General features: G+C 42.5%; 1 protein-coding gene across 2 annotated transcripts in view; it reads left to right on the top strand.

Annotated features, from left to right (window-relative positions):
- Window positions 1-2,576: 2,576 nt before the first annotated feature.
- Window positions 2,577-22,231, top strand: part of LOC137299857 (ADP-ribosylation factor-like protein 5B) — a 33,293-nt gene continuing 13,638 nt past the window's right edge. For both annotated transcript variants that reach the window (XM_067968796.1, XM_067968795.1), the window contains exons 1-3: window positions 2,577-2,694; window positions 16,208-16,268; window positions 18,713-18,860. In XM_067968796.1, the coding sequence (XP_067824897.1) occupies window positions 2,649-2,694; window positions 16,208-16,268; window positions 18,713-18,860 (255 nt within the window). In that variant the 5' untranslated portion in view covers window positions 2,577-2,648. The remainder of the gene's footprint in view (window positions 2,695-16,207; window positions 16,269-18,712; window positions 18,861-22,231) is intronic.

Raw genomic sequence — 22,231 nt, 5'->3', positions numbered from 1 at the left:
TTACCAGATCACTGGAGTTCTCCAAGGCTTCTAATTTGAGTATTATTGCCAATGGGATTTGAAATTATAAAATTCTAACAGGACTAGACAGACTAGATGCAGGGAGGATGTTCCCGATGGCTGGGGAGTCCAGAATCAGGGGTCACAGTCTCAGGATACAGGGTATGCCATTTAGAACCGAGATGAGGAGAAATCTCTTCACTCAGAGGGTGGTGAACCTGTAGAATTCTCTACCACAGAAGGCAGTGGAGGCCAAGTCATTAGATGTATTCAAGAAGGAGATAGATATATTTCTTAATGCTAAAGGGATCAAGGGATATGGGGAAAAATCGGGTACAGGGTACTGAGTTAGACGATCAGCCATGATCATTTTGAATGGTGGAGCAGGCCCGAAGGGCCGAATGGCCTACTCTTGCTCCTATTTTCTATGTTTCTATGAATCTCTAATTTTGGGAGGCTCAATCCCCCGCCTCGATTTCTCGAGTATAGTACATCATCTGGGATATCATTTGGCAGGTGTACTATCTCTTTGACTGTTTTTCTGATTGACCTGTCTATATTAACGAGGGTGTTTTATGATGCCTCGGTGAGGGTAAGGTGGTCGTACAGCCTAGGAATCATATGGGTCTTAAGTATCTTGATCCTTTGAGTTGGTTTAAGTTTGGCTATTGATCCATTTTTCTAGCTTTGTAATCCACTTGTCTTCCGTTACTCCCGCCCATGGGTCTATACGTGCACTGAAATACTTTTGTATACTTCCCGGGGCTATAAATTCTTTACCGTCCATCTGCCATTTAGCCCTGTGGTTGTACAGGAAGGTTTCCTTTTTGGTGAAAACCTGCGGTCTTATTGGTGTTTACTTCTAGCCCAGTTTTCTTACAGAATGACTCAAGTATCATTAAATTTTCAATCATTGCGGAGTGAGAATTACTCGTAATTGCAATGTGGTCGGCAAAGGCTGGGGTGGTACATTTAACGTCCTGGTTAGTCTCCTTCAAGGGATTACAAATGTAAGGAATCTTACAACACCAGGTTATAGTCCAACAGTTTTATTTGAAAATCACAAGCTTTCGGAGGCTTTCTCCTTCGTCAGGTGAGTGTTGGATTCCTTGAAAATTGCCGCATATATAGTCACAGAACAATGCCTGGTGATTACAGATAATCTTTCCAACTGCCTGTTATCAAGGCAATCAAATGAATTGAATAGTGTTCAGACAGAGGAACATTAGATACCAGACTACTGAATATACAAACGGCCAGAACCAAAGACAGAAAGGGAGAGAGAGAGAGAAACATCCGAAAGATGGTTTGACTTATAGGGAGAGGTTGGATAGACTGAGACTTTTTTCCCTGGAGAGTAGGAGGTTAAGGGGTGATCTTATAGAAGTCTATAAAATAATGAGGGGCATAGATAAGGTAGATAGTCAAAATCTATTCCCAAAGGTAGGGGAGTCTATAACGAGGGGGCATAGATTTAAGGTGAGAGGGGAGAGATACAAAAGGGTCCAGAGGGGCAATTTTTTCACTCAAATGGTGGTGAGTGTCTGGAACGAGCTGCCAGAGGCAGTAGTAGAGGCGGGTACAATTTTGTCTTTTAAAAAGCATTTGGACAGTTACATGGGTAAGATGGGTATAGAGGGATATGGGCCAAGTGCAGGCAATTGGGACTAGCTTAGTGGTATAAACCGGGCGACATGGACATGTTGGGCCGAAGGGCCTGTTTCCATGTTGTAAACTTCTATGATTCTATAAAGAGAGAGAATGACCAGTTGTATTAAAAACAGAAAACTTTTTATTCCCGCTGGTGGGGTTACGTGTAGCGCGACATGAACCCCAAGATCCCGGTTGAGGCCGCCCTCATGGGTGCGGAATACAAGGGAATACAAGCCTGGTCCATGCAAGCTAGCCTCATAACCTTACCCTTTGAAGCCCAGGCACAGAAGCTCGTTATAATAACGATGATGAATATTCATTGCCGGTATAAATATTCATCGCATCACAGCCAATCAGCTTCGAAATCATCTCCAAAAGAGGGCGGGGTCTGGCAGACTGGGGCCGGCGGGGCATGCGCAGGAGGGGGAGGGAGGCTTTAAATAGGGAAGAGGAGACGGCGGCTCCGGCAGTCACCGCCAGACAGGCGCGTAGAGCGGAGCGGAGCGGCTCCTCATGGTGAGACTGGGCTCGAAGCTGCCGCAAGGGCCTCAGTGCCGCGCCGAGCACTTAGGAAATTTTTACATTTTATTTTCTCCCCGGAATATTTATTCTTAAAAATCGGCAGCGTTTTTTTTTTTCCTGGAGCTTTCTTTCCATTCTCACCCGCCCCCCCCCCCCCTACCACCACCACAAATCGGGTCTCGGTGGGCAACGCGTCCGGCACTTGACGGCCCTCAACCCCGCATTGGATTGAAATAAACACCGGTGGATTGTCTTTTTTTTTGGAGTAGGCCTCAGAGAAAGAAGGTGGAAGTGGGGTGGGTGGGGGGGCAGTTGGTTGAAAATAAAACTCGAGGAACAAACAAAAAAAAATAAGGAATCTACTCGGGGCCCTGGTTTTTTTTTTGGGGGGGGGGGGTGTTTTTAAAAAAATTTCTTTTGTTTGGGTCTCGTTTCCAGTGGATCCCGTGGCATCCAGAAGCGGACGGAGTAAGATGGGGATGTTCCTGGCCAAATTGATGGGACTCTTCTGTAATCAAGGTAAGGATCCCAACCCACCCACCGGCTTTGTGCAGTGACAGCACCCCCCCTCCCCTCCTCCCGCCGCCGCCCCGCCGCCGCCGCCTCCGGGGCTCAAGAGGCGGCTGCCAAGTTCCTGGATTCAACTAACTGACTCCGGACCCGCCTCACACTCTCTTTCTTTTTAAATACAAGAGAATCTGATTCCGATGTGCTTTTTTGTTTTGTTTTTTATTTTGTGCAAGGGACCGAGAGTGAGGTCTCCAATCCAAGAGAAATGTCCATCCAGATGTGTCTAGAGACACTGCTGGATACAGTGTCGCATCTTCTCCATTATAGTAACTTTTTTTTTTGGTTACTTTTTTATAGAAACGAAAGTTGAAACATCGTGTGTGTGTTTTTTTAAAAAAAATACAACATTCGTGTACTGAGATGTTCTGACACCCAAGAAGTTTGTGTGGTGGATTTGGGATTTAATTTTTTTTTTAAATTGTACTTTTTCACGTGTTTAAATCAACTTTTGAAATGCTCGGACAGAAGCTGGGAAGAAATTTTGAGACTTGTGTTGTGGCAAATTAAACTTTGTATCTGTAATCAGTGTTGGGCTATTCGTTGTGTAGTAATGGATACCTGGGAGTTAGGAGGGAGAGAATGGGAGTGTTCGGGTGGAGAGTGAAATTGTGAGTACTTTAGTGTCTCCTGAATACTTGAGGTGAGATTGATGTTTTTGTGTGTGTCTGTGAGAGAGAGAGTTCCTAAGACCAATAGGTTGAAATCTCTCTTGAGGCTCAAAGTACCTTGAATTATGGAATGAAAGAGTATCAACACTTTATGTTTCAGGCCTCTCCCTGTAAAAATATATTTTAATTCCCATTTTTAGAATCACCGTTTTTAAAATTATGTACTTGTGGACTGTCTGTCAAGTGAATTTTAGGATCAGTGAGCCAGCTGAAAGTTGGTTTTCGTGCAAGGTGGGGGATAATGAAGCTGGGCCTTGTTGGTCAGTTTGTTTAGTCAGCAGAGGCTGTCGGGTCGGATGCTGTTGCTGGGCTCTGCGTTGGTGTGACAATGTCTACATTGAAGGATTGGCTATTGTGATGTAATTGGTGCAAATTTGATGGTACAATGGAGCATTGGTTATAGGGAGGGGGTTTTAGTATAATAAAGCACCCATTCATTCAAATAACTACTTAAACCTGGCACCTGTTACAGCTGTGGAACAAACCTATTATAAACGTGAAGCCTTGCAGGGAGTTGCTAAACAGACTTAGTGATTTAAGTTTCTCTTTCCCCCTGCCCCCCCGCCTCTCTGTGATATAAGAAATATAATGCCACAAATACATTAGTTTTCAACAGTTATTTCATCTAAAATCTGCCTCAAAGTAGACCTTCAAAAACTTTTGAAAATTGGGCTAAATAATCAGTCTCAGAATCTCAAGATCAAGGCGCACCAATCCGGAATTAAATTGATTCAATAACTTAAGTGTTTAGTCCACTATGATGAAACTAGGATTTTGAAAGCTAGACTTAAATTTGTTCTGAATTAACTGTACATGTTTTAATGTTATACACTACCAGTCTTGCACATAAAGGAAAACTTGCATCTTTCACAACCTCAGGACGTCCCAAAGTGCTTTACAGCCAATTAAGTACTGTTGTAATGTAGGAAACCTTTCTGAACGAACAGTTACTTTTTGTTGAGTGGAGATTAGAAAGGTTCATCGTCACTTAATGGGTTTACTGAATCTTTCCCCAATTGCATAGATCTGAATACTTTTGCGTTCTACTTTATAAAATACTTTGGAATTTTGCAGGTGTGAATTAGCACAGTCGGTAATAGCAGTATCTGCGATGCTGCTGCCAGCAATGAGACCCTTTGATCCAATTTATTAGAAGAAACAGTTTTTAAAAAAAATCCTGCTACCCATCAAGGCTGCTGTTTTTTTTCCACGTGGATAGGCTAAGCAGATGGTGGATTTTCTCCATGCCCAATGGCAGCTGGATCTCATTTCCCTGGTAGCTTGTGTTACATGGGACACTGTGTGCATTGTGATTGAAGGTGATGGAGAGGCAGGTAATCCATTCCATAACCCAGTCAGCCTGTCTTCAGCTCAGCTGGGGGATGAAATTAATAATTCCATTGGAAAAGGTTGGCACAGAAAAACTTGTTCAGTACTTGCACTGAATTATTTTTGCTAAAATTATTTATAGGTGGGAATTCCTGCCCCCCCCCCCCCCCCCCCACAATGAGATGTGACAATGAGGCAGTTTTGCCCATCACCTGATTTATTTTCTGTTAAAAAAGCTCTAATTGACGTTCCTTTTAAAAGCTGCTTGTGAGGAATGCATGTTGCATTGCCTCTAATTTGCTGTTTAAAAGTTGTAATATCCCATTTTCCGAGTACTCTAGACTTGTAATCAAAACCAGAGTAAAATAACCAGCTGTTTAATTTTAAGTGTAAACATTCCACCCAAGACACAGGAAAAGTTCTATTCAACTTCACTTACTCCCACTGAGTTGCAATGCTGACCCCTAGAGACCACCAGTTAACCTGAACTGATACTCGTGCATATTGCACTACTGCTGTGATGTGATGTGAATACAGTGCAAGTTGCAGTGTGAATGGGGTAGGATATTATGTCTGCCACAATAATGTGAACAAGAAAAGGTTGGGCAGACTGTTGAGCCCAGCCGTTCAGAAGGGCCCTGGATTCTCCCCAACAGTCTTTTGAAGGAACTGAATTAAACACACAAGACTTGAAATTGCTCACTAACCTTGAGCAGCAATTGAGGGAGAATTCCAGGCCACCAATTTGGTGTTATAAACTGTTACTTAACCCTGACCAGTTGCATTCCTCCGATGATATTTTCATGGTCTCAGCAGGTCTGGAGCCACAGCATTCGGTATAACATTTGATCCCTTCCACATCAATCCAGATTCATTTGATAGAAGTTGATTGCATTGTACCTTCAAGAAGGTGGTGGTAGGGGTGAAGGGAAGGTGAAATTTAAAATACTATCTTATTTTGCTCATCTCTGCCAGTCTGACGTAAGTTTTGGTGAGTGATATGCATATATCTTGATGTAAAACTTGCATGGGTGACTCATTGAACATGTCCTGTTTGCCAAGGTGACATATCTTGATGTAGTTGTTTTGCTGTGGTTTGTATGCAAATGTAAGCAATTATTTTAAATTGTCAACTAACGGGTTTTGTACCTAGGGCGAGCTCCACTGGCGCATCTCCAGATACTGATGCTCTTGGGTTTCAAATGAAATTGTTCTGTACTTGAAGTGAAGGACCTGTGGTGATCTATTGTGACAACTGTGTTGCATACAGTGAAGAGTATGGGGTCCTGTGAATAGAGGCGTTAAAACGTCCTAAAAGTAAGGCGGAGAACCTGAGTGGCTTTTACATATCACCTGACCCCTGAGATTGGACTGTAATCCTGGTTTCTAGCATAACGTATACTGTTTCAGTTTCACAAAAGGTTTTTTTTGTATTGGTGGTGGATGTCAGTCCATGTCACTGATGGCTCTCGTACAAAAGGATTAAAGATTGCGATACAATTACTTCAAGTTTAAGGAAAGTTACGTCTTCTTTCCGGTAATACAATTTCTGACTTGTGCTGGAAACACATAGTGAAAGATAAAACCTTTTTGAACAAATGGTATAGGGGAGAGTCGAGCAGCTTTCATGGATCATTGGCGCTAGCACCACAAACAACCAGATTTTATTGAATTCAGTTTCACAATTTGCCAGGGTGGGATTTGAACTCTGTCTGGGATGCTAGTCAGGTACCATAACCTCTACAGTACTAACCCTATTAATTGGTGGGCAGCTGAAATTGTAAAGTGGATGGCTTGAATGTTACAGCCTTGAATATACCCCTCGCATATATTTTTACAAAAAAAAATAGATCTTTTCTGTTGAAAATCCATTGTTTGTATGTTCTGCCGTACCTCTGGGTTTTGATGTGGCTTCAAGCCATGGGGGTTGGAAGAGAGAATATGCTGGACGTACACAGCAAGTAAGTTGGCATCTGAAAAGAGAAAAGACACGTTAATGATATCCTTTTGTCTTGTTCTGATCTAGTACGTCCCTATCTCCTCCACCTGTTCGAGGGCATCAGCAGGCAAGAATTATTCAGCTCTTAAAATTTCCCAACTAAACTTGGCAAGGTTATATAGCAATCGTAAAGAATGAATATGATCACACACTAAAGCATAGCGCACTGACCGTGCCATGAAGCCCACTGTAAGCAAAGTCATCCTCGGAATTTGTATTATCTGAAACCAAAGGATAATCTGGGAATGACAGGACTGTAATTTATACTGTACTATTTGTTTTTTTTTAAAAAGCCAGGATTTAAACAGGAAAGATTGCTACAACATTCCACACGCCGCAATCTCTACATAGAAATCGGAGTGGACTAATATTCTGGGCATGCACTTCCAGCCAACCATACTTTCTATTGCATGCATCAGAAGAGATGAATCTTGGGAATATTTGGGTGGGGGCAGTGTATATTGACCAGTTATACAATTTTATTTTCCTCTACCTCTTTAAACTACTTCTTTTCCACACCTTGTGCTTCATTCACAGTCATTGCACAGTGACTGGGAAGAAAGACTTGCATTTATATAGCGCCTTTCATGACCTCAGGACGTCCCAAAGTGCTTTACAGCCAATGAAGTACTTCTGAAGTGTAGTCACTAGGGAAACATGGCAGCCAATTTGTACACTTGACTATTCCGCCTTCTATTCACTCCGTATCACCAGTGGCTAGAGTGGATGACCAACGTTGACGTCAAAATTTAATGTTGCTTTTCAAGCTGCCATACAGAAATTCTGCCTGTGCCAGGGTTTTCCTTGTTGGAACAAGAGTGCTGTAGTTGTAATTGAGGTTCAGTCTGTAGCTGATTTTGGAATCTTGCAGAACAGAAGGCGGCTATTTGGCCCATTGTGTCTGTGCTGGCTCTTTGAAAGAGCTATCCAATTAGTGCCACTCCTCTGCTCTTTCCCCATAGCCCTGCAATTTTATATTGGGCTAGCTCCCACTGACTCCAGATGTGTCCATTTTAGGCAACCAGGAGCATCACCAAAGTAAACTTACTGGATTCGCAAGGCTGGTGGTGGGGGTGGGAGGAGGAAGGAGGAAGGAGGAAGGAGAAGAACCTGTAATTTTACTAGTTTTTCCTGGCTGCGGGGCCTGGCGTGAATCTGGTGTTTACTTTGTTGAGGCCGACTGTGCAAGACCCACATGCCGGTGGCACTATTGAATAAAGGCTCACATTAGTGGAACACCCTACTGAGAGCAGATGCAAATTTGAATTTGTTTGTAATTTTAAACCTTTTGAGCAGGTATCATTTTTACATTTGTTTGTCAATGTTTCATTACCCACTTAGGTTGGAGTTCTGTTGAATCTGCCTGTCATGTCACATTGATGATGGGTTGCTTCAACTTGCCTAGGATTCTCCATACTAAGCAAATGATCTGGCACTGAAGGGGGTTAAAACTGGCACTGCATATCTCCTTAACAAATATATACCTGGTTGACTGATTAAATTGTGGAGCCCAGATTGCTCTATAGCCTTGTTTTTCTATACCACCTCCCCTTACAGTCAAGGTTGCACTGTGGTGTGCTCTCACTTGGAGCACTAAGCAGTTCTGGGATGTTTACACTTTTGACTGTATAGAATCTTGGAAAGTACTTGAAACTCCTCACCACTCTTGAGAATCACTTAATTACCTTGGTGTTCGGTGTGCAGTGAAATATACATTTGTACTGCATTCAGGTTTTGTCTGGTGTTCCCCTAGTTTATGTTGAGTTTGAGAAACCCCTGGTGCCAGGTCCCTAAGCCAGTAGAATCTCCAAGGGACTCTATTACTTATGCTCTCCAACCCAGCCCCTCATTCTCCACTCTCCATAAATGTCAATTCATCCAAAACTCTGCTGCTCATATCCTATCCTGCACGAATTGCCCATCAATCCTGTCCTTTCTGACTTACATTGGCTCCTGTTGTGTTTAGATCCCTCCATGATTTACCCCATCCTATGCCTTGAACTTCCTCCAGCCATGTTCATCTGACTCCTGCCTCTTGTGTTTCCAAGAACTTTGCAAACAGGACCGTTGCCAGTTGTGGTCACAGCTTTGGAAATCTGTTGAAGGGATCACAGTATTTCAATTAATCGTCTGCATCCTCTGTAGGCATGAATGCTTTGGCCGTACTGGTGCATGGAGGTGTGAACAGCTCTGAAGTGATCTGTCTGACCTCCAGTGCACAGCATCATTCACACAAATCCTAGGTGCTGGAGTGAATAGCCACCTTGGCAGTGGACGCCATGCTGGTAATGATTAGTTGCTTGGCATAGAAGCTGCTGCCAATTTTCTGCACCGTTGCACACTTCAAATCCCTTGCATCAGGTGAGCTTCATTACTGATTGTATTTGGAAGATTAGAAGTTGAATTGCTCCTTTGGCGATATGCAGCATGGGATTTAAAAAAATATATAGCCTAGATCTGGTAAGTTAGGATAATTGAAACAGCTATAATCATTCTGCCCATATTGAGCCTGGAGTAGCACCAGAATTACTTGTCTTTTCTCTTCCCAACCCCCACAAGACAAATTGGACAGGGGAAGATGTGGGGGAGCCCAAATCTAGGGGTCATAAATATAAGATAGTCACTAATGAATCCAACTGGCAATTCAGGAGAAATTTCTTTACCCAGAGTGGTTAGAATGTGGAACTTGCTACTACAGGGAGTAGTTGAGGTGAATAGCTTCCCCTTAAATGCATCTATGCTAGGTAAGTACATGAGGGAGAAAGGAATAGAAGAATATGCTGATAGGATTAGATGAAGAGGGGTGTGAGGAGGCTCGCATGGAGCATAAACAATGGCTTGGGCCATACGGCCTGTTTCTGTGCTTTAGTTTGGGTTCAGATTATCTAATGTCTTTTGTATTTTAAATTCTTTCAAAACCATATGCATATCCTAATATACAGAATTAAGTTTTTTTTTAAAGCAAGGGTTCTACATTTCTGATTTCTGTACAGCCCACTTAATCTGGTCCAAAAATGGACAGTTAGGCACACTCTGAAAGATTACAGTCTGAAAATAACTGGTGTTAAATGTTAATTCACAGAAATTTTCCTGCATTCATGGACATCATTGGTACAAAGTGACTTTCCTGGCAAAGCTGATTCTAGACTTGCCGCTGAGGGAAGTGTTTGATTCTTGCTCCATGTTTACTTCTGTGCCTGACATGGGTAGCGCCCGGATTTCATCCTGTGATCTTTGGTTTTTGATTGGAGCATGTTCGTCGTTTCACCGAGCTGTTACAAGGCTGAGGGTGGGTTAACAGTTTTGCATTTGATTCAGGCATCCGAATGGGAGATCTGTGACCTAGGTTTGCTGCTTTCCTCTTCGTAGCTGCTCCAAACTGACCATCATTGGAGACTGGAAGCTACAGATTTGAGGGTAAACAGTTATAAAAATCTGACTGCATTTTGATTTAAGTAGTGACTGAATGCCCAGTCAGAAGACCCACAAAAATGTGGGTGTTTACTGTTGGGTCTCTTGAATTCCCCTGTTTTATTTTGACATTCTATTCTAATGTGTGATGGCTCACTTTATTGGGGATCTGACTGGAGGTGATTGCTATGACTCAGGGTTTCTTTTATCAGAGCAACATTTTTGCCCTAGCCTTTGGCTATAGATATGTTTTCATGTCTCACATGAGACTGAGCTGGGAGTTGTCATTGCACCATGAAATTAAAGGAACTGCCTTAAATATTCTTAGTCTAATGTAAAAGAGGAAAAAACCGAGTGCCAACCTTGCATGATTGTCATTGTTCAGTACAGAAGTGATCCTTTCAGTTCTGCTAAGGAAGCTGGTTTTAGTCATATAAATTTTGGGAGCTAGTCCCATGTGTTTGCTCTCCATGGGACTCTATATAAAAGTGCATGCCTATAGAGACCAGCTCCCCAGTCTGATTGTGAAAACAGAACAGTGTACGGATATCACAGTCCAGAAACTAGTTGAAGTTTTACACAAATATAAAACTAAATGTGTCACTGGAGTTCCTGAGCGTGATGATGTGAAGGAGCTGAATTAGCATTGGGGATGGCATTAATACAGAATACTTCAGTGATTCTGTTGCTGCAAATTGCACGTTCATCCGCGAATAGTCTAAATTGAATAGTTCCATCTGTGCACTGCTTAAGCCAATAGAAAGATGAAAGTGGTCACTTTTCACGTGAGGATCAAGGTGAATACCAATGCTGGAGGCGGGCACACTTTTCCATCATGACATCCACCTTTTACATCAAGCAATTTTAAATTGATAGTGCAGGCCAGGAGCAGTGTACAGATCTGCCGTACAACCCCATGTTTCAAGAGACACCGACCGCATCAGAGCGAAGTTCGCATCCTGCCGCACCAGCCTCCTTTATAGTTAGTGAGATTACCAATTTGTGGAATTTAATAGCTGTTAGAAGTTTGGTTCAGTGTCCATGCTTGCATCATGTGATTTTTTTTGCAGCTGGATTAAAATCTCATTTTCTGAGCAGCTGTCAAAGATTTCTTTCACTCTTCCTCCTTTCTCCAATTGATGGGCTTTTAAAACCCAAGCATCATTTACCTAATCTTCTCTCCTGCTCTTTTTATCCTTGATGGTCCCCTACACTATTGTCCTTGACTCTTAGCCTTGGGTTCTCAACAATGGTATATTTTTGATTTGTATTTGGAAAGCCAAATACTTTGAGTTGAATCATTACTGGTCTCCTGTGCACCTGAACATATCAATGCTGGCGTCCAACGTCTTATTAGCTGTGTCTTGGCTTGAGGCATTGGTGCACAAGCTCTTTGACACTTGTAATTCTTAGCTCTCTTGTAAACTGTAGAAAATGTTGTTTGTTTAATCTCTTGATTACTTTAGCTTCAAGGTGTGAGTCGATATATGGCAGGGATGGAGGTGCTTGTTCCTCCCCCCTGCCCAAGGGTTTTGGTCTATTGACCTCTTGTGGGCTGCTATAGTACATTGTGAAGGGTTAATTACCTAGCAGTAAAAACCCTCACTGAGCTGACCCTCTGACCCTGACTAATCCTTTCTTTGACAGTTATCAGATTACCTAAAGAGCCATGTTTTCGCAGTTAGCACACATCTGTAAGACATCCAGGATTTCTCCACATCCTGACAGATGTATTTGCTCAATGCTGGAGCATTTCTTCATGCCTAATTAATATCGCACAGTCTGGTTTTATTTTTGTGCTACTGAATTGTTTTGCTCTGGCTGATAGTTTTTACTGTTTTGTCCGAATCCTGTGTTTTGCTAGGTGTGATGTCACTTAATTTGGGGGAAAAAGTTTTCCTTCTCCTGAAAGCACTGAGTTCCAGTGTACAGCTTCATAAGCACTGGGTACCTCATCCAGGTGGACATTCTTCATGCACGAACCCAGACGTAATGTTGACTGGCTCCCTGATCACGCAGGATGACTGAGTCAAGGTTGATCCTGTTGTCACTGGTGTTCTCTTGTGCATTTTCCAGCACTGATCAAGGTGAGAGCAATCAGGCATGGGAACCCTTGCGTCTCTTCCTCTTCGCTCCCTCCTCCTGCAGAGTCTGGGGAACGGAGTCCAATTATAGCACTGTTACTACCACCCTGGCTGCGATCAATGAGTGTTGAACATGATTTGCACCTGGGTCCTTTGGGTTTGTGTAGCTCAGTTTGTGCAGCTGGCTTAACCGAACTATTGAGAACGAAAAGAAAGAACTTGCAGTTCCAAAGCATCAATTGTGTCTTTACGTTGTCCCAAAGCACTTTACAGCCAATGAATTACTTTTGAAGTGTAGTCACTTGTTTTGTTGGCAAATGTGACGGGCAATGTGTACACAAAATCCCATAGTCAAATCAGTTAAGTGACCAGCCAGTCTGGTTTGGTTGAGGGCTGAATGTTGCCCATGATACCAGGAGAGCTCCCTGCTCTTTGAATAGTGCCAATGGATCTTTTACACCCACCTGAGCAGGCAGATGGGACCCCTTGATTTGAGGTCTCCCCCAGAAGACAGCATTCCTAATAATGCAGCACTCCCTTAGTACTGCACTGAGCATTGAGGGACTGAAGCTGTGTCTTATTTGTAATTCCAGTTCTTTGTTCTGCACCTGGATTTTCCTATGGCCTGGGGGAGGGGAGTGTTATCTTGGCCCTGGATTCTCTTTTTTTTGGGAGGGACCAGCTGTCAGTCAGGCAATACCTACCCATTTTGGTGAACAATTAAAGATTGTTTCGAGGGTTTTTATGTTTGAGCCCAAGGAGGATAGCTATATTTAAGCAAGTTGTGTGTAACCTACGTACAGCAAGTGGATAAGATTGTAATTACTGTGTTCCCTTTCAGTCAAATCTTCTGACACCAGTCTCATTTGATTTGTTTATGGAGGGTGTGTGTGGACAGCTGTTAGTGTTTAGGTTTTGTTTGAGGTGCCTGTACACTCTGGTGACAGCTGCTGTTTGAATGCCAGCAGCCTCCTTTCACGTGAGGGATAGAGTGGAATCCTCAAACCATGCCACGGGGCTGAGGAACAAGATAATGCTTTTGCGGTGAGAGTTTCCAGATTTCACAATTGGGTCATGGTGACAGATGGCTAGTAGCTTTTAAAGAAAAAAAAGTCTGTCAGCAAAGCGTACACCCCCTGGAAAAATTTAAACCAAGTCGTGACCTTTTGCAGTTGTCTTTCTCCTGCAAAATCCTGGGTTTGGTTTTCATATTTATTAGAATGGTGCCAGGGATGAGGGACGAGAGAAGCTGGGATTGTTCTCCTTACAGCAGGGAAGGTTAAGGAGAGATTTAATAGAGGTGTTCAAAATCATGAAGGGTTTTGTTAGAGTAAATAAGGAGAAACTGTCTCCAGTGGCAGAAGGGTCAGTAACCAGAGGACACAGATTTAAGGTAATTGGCAAAAAAGCCAGAGGGGAGATGAGGAGAATTTTTTTTTAATGCAGCAAGTTATGATCCGAAATGCACTGCCTGAAAGGGTGGTGGAAGCAGATTCATTAGTAACTTTCAAAAGGGAATTGGATTAATACTTGAAGGGAAAAAAATTACAGGGCTATGGGGAAAGAGCAGGGGAGTGGGACTAATTGGATAGCTCTTTCAAAGAGCTGGCACAAGCACGATGGGCCGAATGGTGGCCTCATGTGCTATAAGATTCTATGATTCTGATCTATATCTATGGTCCAGCTGCATTGCACTGCCTCACCAACCTGTGGGGAATTGCAGGTATTAGCGTTTCATTCATAGTGGTACAGTCTTAGAATTCTGTTAGAATAGTTGTCACATACACTTACTGCCAGGTTTGCCTTTTATCAAATGTTGCTGTTTATTACATTCGCAAGCACAGCTGCCACATTTCTGTGTGTGCACTTGAGTCCTATAGTACGACTTCACAGTGGGTCCCAATTACTTTTTTTGCAGTGAGCTTTAATTATAAGCTTACAATCACATGGTTTCTGGAAAAATAAATCTAGTCTAGCCCAAGGCTAACCGAACAGAAAGGCAAGAATCCAAATAAAGGTCATCCACAGCAGTGGGACGCGGGTCTCGGTCCCCACTTTGTACCTGAGGCAGTCTCGTCCATGTTGCTCAGAGGTAGGAGAGGAAACTGGAAGGAGTGTTCAAAACTCTGCTCGTGTGACTGACTCCAGAGTGGTACATGCAATGACATGGGAGCAAGGTCCCTGAACACAGGAGTTATGTGGTCTGGTGAGATGGACTGGATACAGTACAGGCTGATGAGCTGTCAAACTGATCGTACAGATAATTATAAATATTAATTTAATGTGCTCACATAAAAGAGCAGGATCTGCAAAGGATGTGATGGCCTTTAATATTTCAGTAGGTTTGGTGTTGTGCTGCAGTGAGTCGAGTATTTGCATGTGCCATATTATGTCTGCAACTATAATAGGTCAACATGTGCACAGTGAGGGAAGAGAAACTGCTGTAGCAGCAAGTGGTGGTTGTGGCATCTGCTACGCAGCAATACTTGCACACTTTTTCCTGACTCAGCTACAGCTTAAGTTAAACTTGGGAAGAAAATACCAGCAAAGTTTCGAATGGAAATTCAGTTCAGGAATATCCATCTTAACTCCAAAAACAACCATACGTTAATTGTGCAGTTCAAGTAGTTCCCCATTGCAGCGTCAGTCAGTTGTTCACACATTGTTAAAGTGCTATCTCCTGATTGATGAGATTCTGGATGCAACTGCTAACAATTACGAGAGGCAGTTGCTAAATGCAGACTGCCTGTTTCTTAAAACAAAATGTGTCGATTACTTCACTTTTTGGTTTTACTGTCCACTGCCTGTAGTGGGCAAATCGCGTTAACACCAATTCACCTGCTATAAATGGTGGGGTCTCTGTTTGTTTCTTATCTGCTGGTTTGTCCTGCTTGGGTCTAGAGCTTTTGAAAGGGATTTTATTGGCACAGCTGCCTCACTGGCTGATAAACCTTAAATCAGCACACCAATATCAGTGTGTCAGCAATTTGAGATACGAATTAATAGGAACATGGATTTAAACCTTGTGGTCCCTGAGGCTCCATGGTGTGTCCCTGTGTGACCCACAAAGGCAAAAAGCTCAGAACCCCTGCTCCAAGCAACTCTGTACAGAGGTGACTTTTGCAGTGTCCCTTCCAAATTAAAGATGGCGAAGTGGTAGTGGTGTGTTGGAGGGACGAAAGAAAGACTTGCATTTATATAGCGCATTTCATAACCTCAGGACGTCCCAAAGCGCTTCACAGCCAATGAAGTACTTTTAAGGCATAGTCACTGTTGTAATGTATGAAACGCAGCAGCCAACTTGCATACAGCAAGCTGCCACAAGCAGCAAAATGATGACCAGATAATCTGTTTTGTGATGTTGGTTGAGGGATAAATATTGGCCAGGACACGAGGAGAATTCCCCTGCTTTTCTTCGAAATAGTGCCCTGAGATCTCTTGCATCCACCTGAGGCGGCAGTCGGGGCCTCTGTTTAATGTCTCATCTGAAAGAGTACCAGTATTTAGTGCAATAGAATGCTGGAATACAGGTACTTGCCCAAAGAGGAATGGAAGCTAGCTGCAGGACTATATATTTCTGGACCCTTGGTTAGGCAGCACACATGTCTGGGACCAGTACCATCACTTGTCTTATGACAATCAATTTCCTCACACTTGTGGAGTTTGAGTTATGTCGTTGATGCCACCTGGTTTACTTTGTATAAAACTGCAGCTGGCAGGGAAAATATTTTGATTCACTAAGAATATTTGTACAGCAGGAGCATTCAATATCAGTGTCTGAACATGTTGCTGCTCGTTGACAGATGGAAAGTACTACATGTTCTTGGAATATTTGATGGACTCTTGCATAGAGGTTTATGGTACTCCAGGCTGCTCAACCTTTCTAGAGTAGAAATCTTTTTTTTAAAAAGAGGTTTGGATTTGGTGCATTTAAACTTTAACCATGGTATGTCTGTCCTTTCCCCCATCAGAGCACAAAGTTATCATTGTTGGGCTGGACAACGCAGGGAAAACGACCATCCTTTATCAGTTGTAAGTACATTTATATATTTGTTTTGTCTCTGGGTAACTGCTTTAGTATCTTTGTATGCTCTAAATTGAGGTACATCATTACTTGTGTGCAAATAGATCTCGATGTATGCACAAACTTGTTGAGATTATTTTTGTATAGCTAATGGAATGAATGTAGTCTACCAGGAAATTCAAAAAAAAACTTGCATTTATATAGTACCTTTTAACATAGGAAAACATCCCAAGGCGTTTCATAGGAGCGTTATCAGACAAAAATTGACACCGAGCCAAAGGAGGGGATATTGGGAAGGGTAACTAAAAAGTTGGTCAAAGAGGTAGGTTTAAGGAAGGTCTTGAAGGAGGGGAGAGAAGTGGAGGGAATTCCAGAGCTTAGAATTCATCTAACCCTATCAGCATATCCTTCTATTCCTTTCTTCCTCATGTTTATCTATGCTAATCGCCTCAACTACTCCTTGTGGTAGTGAGTTCCACATTCTAACCACTCTCTGGGTAATGAAGTTTCTCCTGAATTTCCTATTGGCTTTATTAGCAACTATTTTATATTTATGACCTCTATCAGGTCAGTCCTCAGCCTTCTCTTTTCTAGAGAAAAGAGCCCCAGCCTGTTCGATCTTTCCTGATGGGTATAACGTCTCAGTTCTGGTATCATTCTAGTAAATCTTTTTTGCAACTTCTCCAGTGCCTCTACATCCTTTTCATAATATGGAAACCAGAACTGTTCAACACCCCAAATGTGGTCTAACCAAGGTTCTATACAAGTTTAACATAACTTCTCTGCCTTTCAATTCTATCCCTCTAAATTGAACCCCCGTGCTTTGTGTGCTTTTTTATGGCCTTATTAACCTGCGTCGCTATTTTTAGTGATTTGTGTATCTGAGTCTACTATGTGGTACCTTATGACTTTTGGCTTATGAAAATCCAAATATTACATCTGCTGCAACAACTTTGTCTATCCTTTCTGTTAGTACTTCAAAGAATTCAATAAGCTTGGTCAAGCATGACCTTCCCTTTTGAAATCCTGCTGACTATCCTTTATTATATTTTCGGTTTCTAGATGTTTTTCTTTTGCATCTTTGAGTAAAGATTCCAATTTCTTTCGTATAGCTGATGAGCTAGTTGGTCTATAGTTCCCTGGACTTGTTCTATCTCCCTTTTTAAATATAGGATTCACATTATCTGTCTGCCAGTCCTCCTGGCACTATTCCCTTTTCTAATGAGGGATTGAGGGAGAGCCTTGTTCCTTTGCGGGTCTATGATTTTACTGTCGGGATAAGAGAGCTAGTTTTAGCAACGTAAAAGCAGGGAGCCAGTACAACGGCATTGATTGTTCACAGTCCAAACTACAGAAGCACTAAATGGCTTTTTGCTGCAACCTGATGTTTCAAATCTAAGTTCATTGATCAAGGTATTGCATTGAACAATTGGTGAATTGTGGGCTCTGAATTGGGTGCCTTTTTGTGTTGTACATATGCATATAGTAATATAGTGGCAGATTGATGTTTGAATGTTAAACAGTACATTCCAATGGCTTGGATTTTGCCTCCGCTTCCATTATGGTGTCTCTGTCCTGGCAGGAACCCTTTACCTCAATGGTCTTTTTATAAGAATTAGTTGTCTAGAAAGTACAGTCTTCAGTGTAGCTAGAAGTTGGTGAACATTAGAACATTCTGGTGCCGGAGATCAATGGAGGAAAGATTGACCAGTCCAACCAAGAGGTGCTTTGCTGCTTGCTTTTACTGTTTGACGAGGCTAATGCTTGTAACGTTCAAACATTGACATGATGGATTTTCGGATGACTTTACAGGGTCTATAAAGTTACAGGTTAATGAGTTTGGTTTGAAGACTTGTGTATTTAGCAAGGTATCCGTATCCTGAAGCAGCGTCTGCGTCGTGCTATGTTTTCCTTCCCGCCTCCACGGTTCATTCCACTGGAGATTGAGTATGTCCAACTTCATTCTCAATAGCTAGTAATTTTGATCCTACACAGTCTGGCAGGACAGATAGCTGTAGGTCCAATAATGTGGTTTATAACTTCAAACTACAGTTAGGTACTTGGGGCCATATGGTACTTGTTAACTTGTAACTTACTGTAAATCATTCTGATTATTATTGAGCTTTAAGTGTGGCATTCGAGAGAGATTAAACGGTCTTTTTATTTGCTTTGGTGAGGGCAGAAATACTACCAGGATTTCTGGTACTTGAGTATGGAACAAGTCCTCGGCACTGCTGGGAGTCATTGAGCAGTTTGTACCAGCTACTGCTTTGCTGTCAACTAACTAATTTGAAATTATTTACTGTTGAATTGTACAATTCCTAGGCTGAATGTGATCCTTTAGGGTATTGAGAAATATGTCCGTGAATTTTATAAACTTAACGCTTCAGCCAGGGTGTAATGGATGCAGTTACCTGCGGAAGCCTAACCCTCTCTTTGATTTCATTCACAGTCTGATGAATGAGGTGGTTCACACGTCACCCACAATCGGCAGCAATGTGGAAGAAATAGTTGTGAAAAACACCCATTTCCTAATGTGGGACATTGGGGGCCAGGAAATGCTGCGTTCAACATGGAGCACGTATTATACAAACACAGAGGTATGTGGTTAGTGCCCGAACACTCCAGGTATGGTTGGTTCCTTTAATTGGCCAAAAGTGTTTTTCTACTGGAAATAATTGCTCAGAAATGAGAATCCCAGTCAACAAATCTGCATTATACAGAAAGCTTAAAATGAATGTAAAGTTTCATTCTATTCAATAACTTCCAACTTTTATCTCTTTACTCTTAGTAATCTAGTCATTCTTCCCTTGTTTCTCCTTTCCCTGATCATGGGAGGGTAGACAGTGGCCTGTTTTCAGATCTCTGTGCTACTTGGATATGTATTGTGGTGGGAGTGCCAACTCATTATTTGCCTCCTTGATGCAGGGCACTGCTTAAATTGCTCATGTGATGGTACCTCTGACTGTTCACAGCAATTTATTCTAGAGCAATTTTTTTTGAGGGTGGAGTAATCTTCATGTGAAAATCTTTAGAAGATACTGTGACCTCTCTAGAGAAAAATCTGATGTACATCTTGCTACTGTCCCCTACAGTCATATTTGCCTGGCCGTTCACACAGCCACAATGACCTGATGTGCTGTGGTATTTTTCGAGTGCCTTTTTAAAATGTGATCAGAAATATGGAACACCATTCAGACACCTGGGCTTGGTCTGAACAGACCGAATTATGTTAATTCTTTTTTTTAAAAAAAACTTTACACGTTACCCAGTGGTTGTTTAGATCATTGTCCTTTCACATCTGGATTCACAACCAGCCCAGGTAACCCCAAAATGTGGAGATGGTGTTACTAATTTTTACATTGCTGCTGTTTAGTTGGGACTGTGCTGTTCATGAGCTGACTTCTGGCGTTTATGCTGCTAAATCCAGCACTCTCATCCCAGCAGCAGACTTTTACACCAAAGAAATGTGAGTCTAAATCTGCCACCAGCTTAAGGGAATAATACTCAAACTCCATGTAATGCTTCAGACATCTCTTTAGACCAGCAAAGTCCCCATTCCAGTGCTTTATGGTGAGATCAGTGGACTGGGCTTGGCAGAGACCCAATTCTTCTGTGGCAATGTAAATATGCACAGTCAGCTCAAATGTCCCTGTTCCCTGACCCAAACTACAGAAGTGCCAAATCTAAAAATATCTATGCAATTGCTTCAGTTTCAAGTAGTTTCATTGAAAGGGCACAAGACTGCATCCATTTTCCTTCAAAAAAAAAACTTCCCCCTTCCTCCACCTCTTTAAAGTATCAGTAATTTTGATGACTAACAAGTCAAATTAGTAAAATGCAGAGATGCATAGAATATCGACGTTCATTGCCTAGGGGGACCATGAGGATTACGTAGAATGTACAGCACAGAAACAGGCCATTCAGCCCAACTGGTCCATGCTGGTGCTTACATGCCACACAAGCCTCCTCCCACCCCTCTTCTAACTCAATCAGAATAACCTTCTATTCCTTGCTCCCTTGTGTGTTTATCTAACGTTCCCTTAAGCGCCTCAACTACTCTTTGTGGTAGCAAGTTCCACATTCCAACTACTCTGGATAAAGAAGTTCCTCCTGAATTCCCTATTGGGTTTATTAGTGAACAGCCAATATCTGGATACTGCGACTGAGTGCAAGGCAAGTGTCTAATCAGTTCAGACAAATTCCAAGACGACTGAACTTGAACAAGTTGCAACTGCACTCTGAACCCTGAGTTGTCACACCTTCAAACACTTAGTGATTCACCCTTATTTTAAACTCTTGCATAGGTTTTAAATTCAGAGAAAACCTCATGGGAGGTTTGCCTGTGGACTATCTGTGTTGGATGCTTTGTGCCCTCGGTAATTGTTCAGTGATTTACGACTCACGTAATCATGGGTTTATTAAAATAATTGGCAGATAGCTGTTGGAGAAGTGTCTACGTCCAGCATCTGAATTGCGAATATTTTATGCGGCTTTTTTTCCCCACAGACTTTTTTCTGCGTTTCCCAAGTAACTTGCTGTAACAAGTTTATCATTGTTCGAGGCATCTTCCTAGATGTATTCTTTACTGCAGACTGCTGCCTTTGTGGTAGTCCTAGTGCTGTACATGTGTTGACTTTTCTTGAGCACTGGATTCCTTGAGATTGAATCCCATTGCAGACTGCCCTGCTGTTAAATCCTCCTAAATTCAAACAGTATCACCAAAAGCAGATTAACTGGTCAGTCATCTCATTGCTGTTTGTGGGATTTTGCTGTGCGCAAAGTGGCTCCCTTGTTTGCCTACATAATGGTGACTGCGCAAAGTAATTTATTGTATATGAAGCACTTCGAGTTGTGATAATAAATTCAGATTTTCTTTCTAAAGGCTAATTTGCTATAATGGGTCCAATTTCACAATTTTTGAATCTGTCTCTCTGAATGTCACTCTTTCTCTCCCCCCCCCCCCCCCCCCCCCCCCCCCCCCAAGCCCATGCAAGCTGTTCCAGTGAATGAATTTGAACCGAGTTTGATGGAAGATCAACTCATGATGCTGATGGAACAAATACTGAGGGTTGCTCCTAGTGGGTGCAGTTCAAAGGTCTCTGGTCGGCTTTGAGGGGCAGCAAAAGCTGTCGGGGGAATCTCCCTGGACTCTGTATCTCCTGAGACACTGAGATTGAAGGGGTGGCAGTCAGTAGAGGGTTTCTGTCTCCTATTTTCTTCTCTGGAATGGCTGGTTCTCCTTGGAGCTCTGTTCCAGAGCAGCCCCCCAGCACCTCACCCAAGTGGCTATTCATGTGCAAGCCTAGAGAGTTTTGGGCTGTACGGCTATGGGTGTATTACAACCAAGCCTGATCAGGTTCTTTTCCCCCATTTATGTGCATGTCCATTCGGCATCGGCATGCCAACTTACCCATGCAAGTTCCAGCAGGGGTGATTGGGCAATGATCGGGAGCTCAAACCCTGGTTTCCATAATTCTCCTCCCAGCTCAAGGATGCCGCAGCCAATTCCAAAGACACCAGTTGCTGCCTTGATTAGTTAACTCAACACGGATTGAGAATTAAACCTGGTATAGTTGTTCTAACCCACTAAGATTTTAGGGGAGTTAGTAATGTGGCTGACATTTAATATTAAATGTCTAATGCATGTGTCAGTGTGACGGTGGCTTTTCATAACCAAAATCATTTATTCTGCGTATTTCGGTTTTAGATCATAGCATCCTACAGCACAGAAGGAGGCCATTCGGCCCATTGTGCCTGTGCCGGCTCTTTGAAAGAGCTATCCAATTAGTCCCACACCCCTGCAATTTTTTCCCCTTCAAGTATGTATTCAGTTCCCCTTTGAAAGCTACTATTGAATCTGCTTCTACCACCTTTTCAGGCAGGTCATTCCAGATCATGATTTGCTACATCAAAAAAAAATTCTCCTCTCCCCTCTAGCACTTTTGCCAATTGCCTTAAATCTGTGTCC

This window comes from Heptranchias perlo, chromosome 30, assembly GCF_035084215.1.
Source record: "Heptranchias perlo isolate sHepPer1 chromosome 30, sHepPer1.hap1, whole genome shotgun sequence".
Classification (NCBI taxonomy): Eukaryota; Metazoa; Chordata; class Chondrichthyes; order Hexanchiformes; family Hexanchidae; genus Heptranchias; species Heptranchias perlo.
This window is presented reverse-complemented; position numbering and strand designations above follow the sequence as displayed.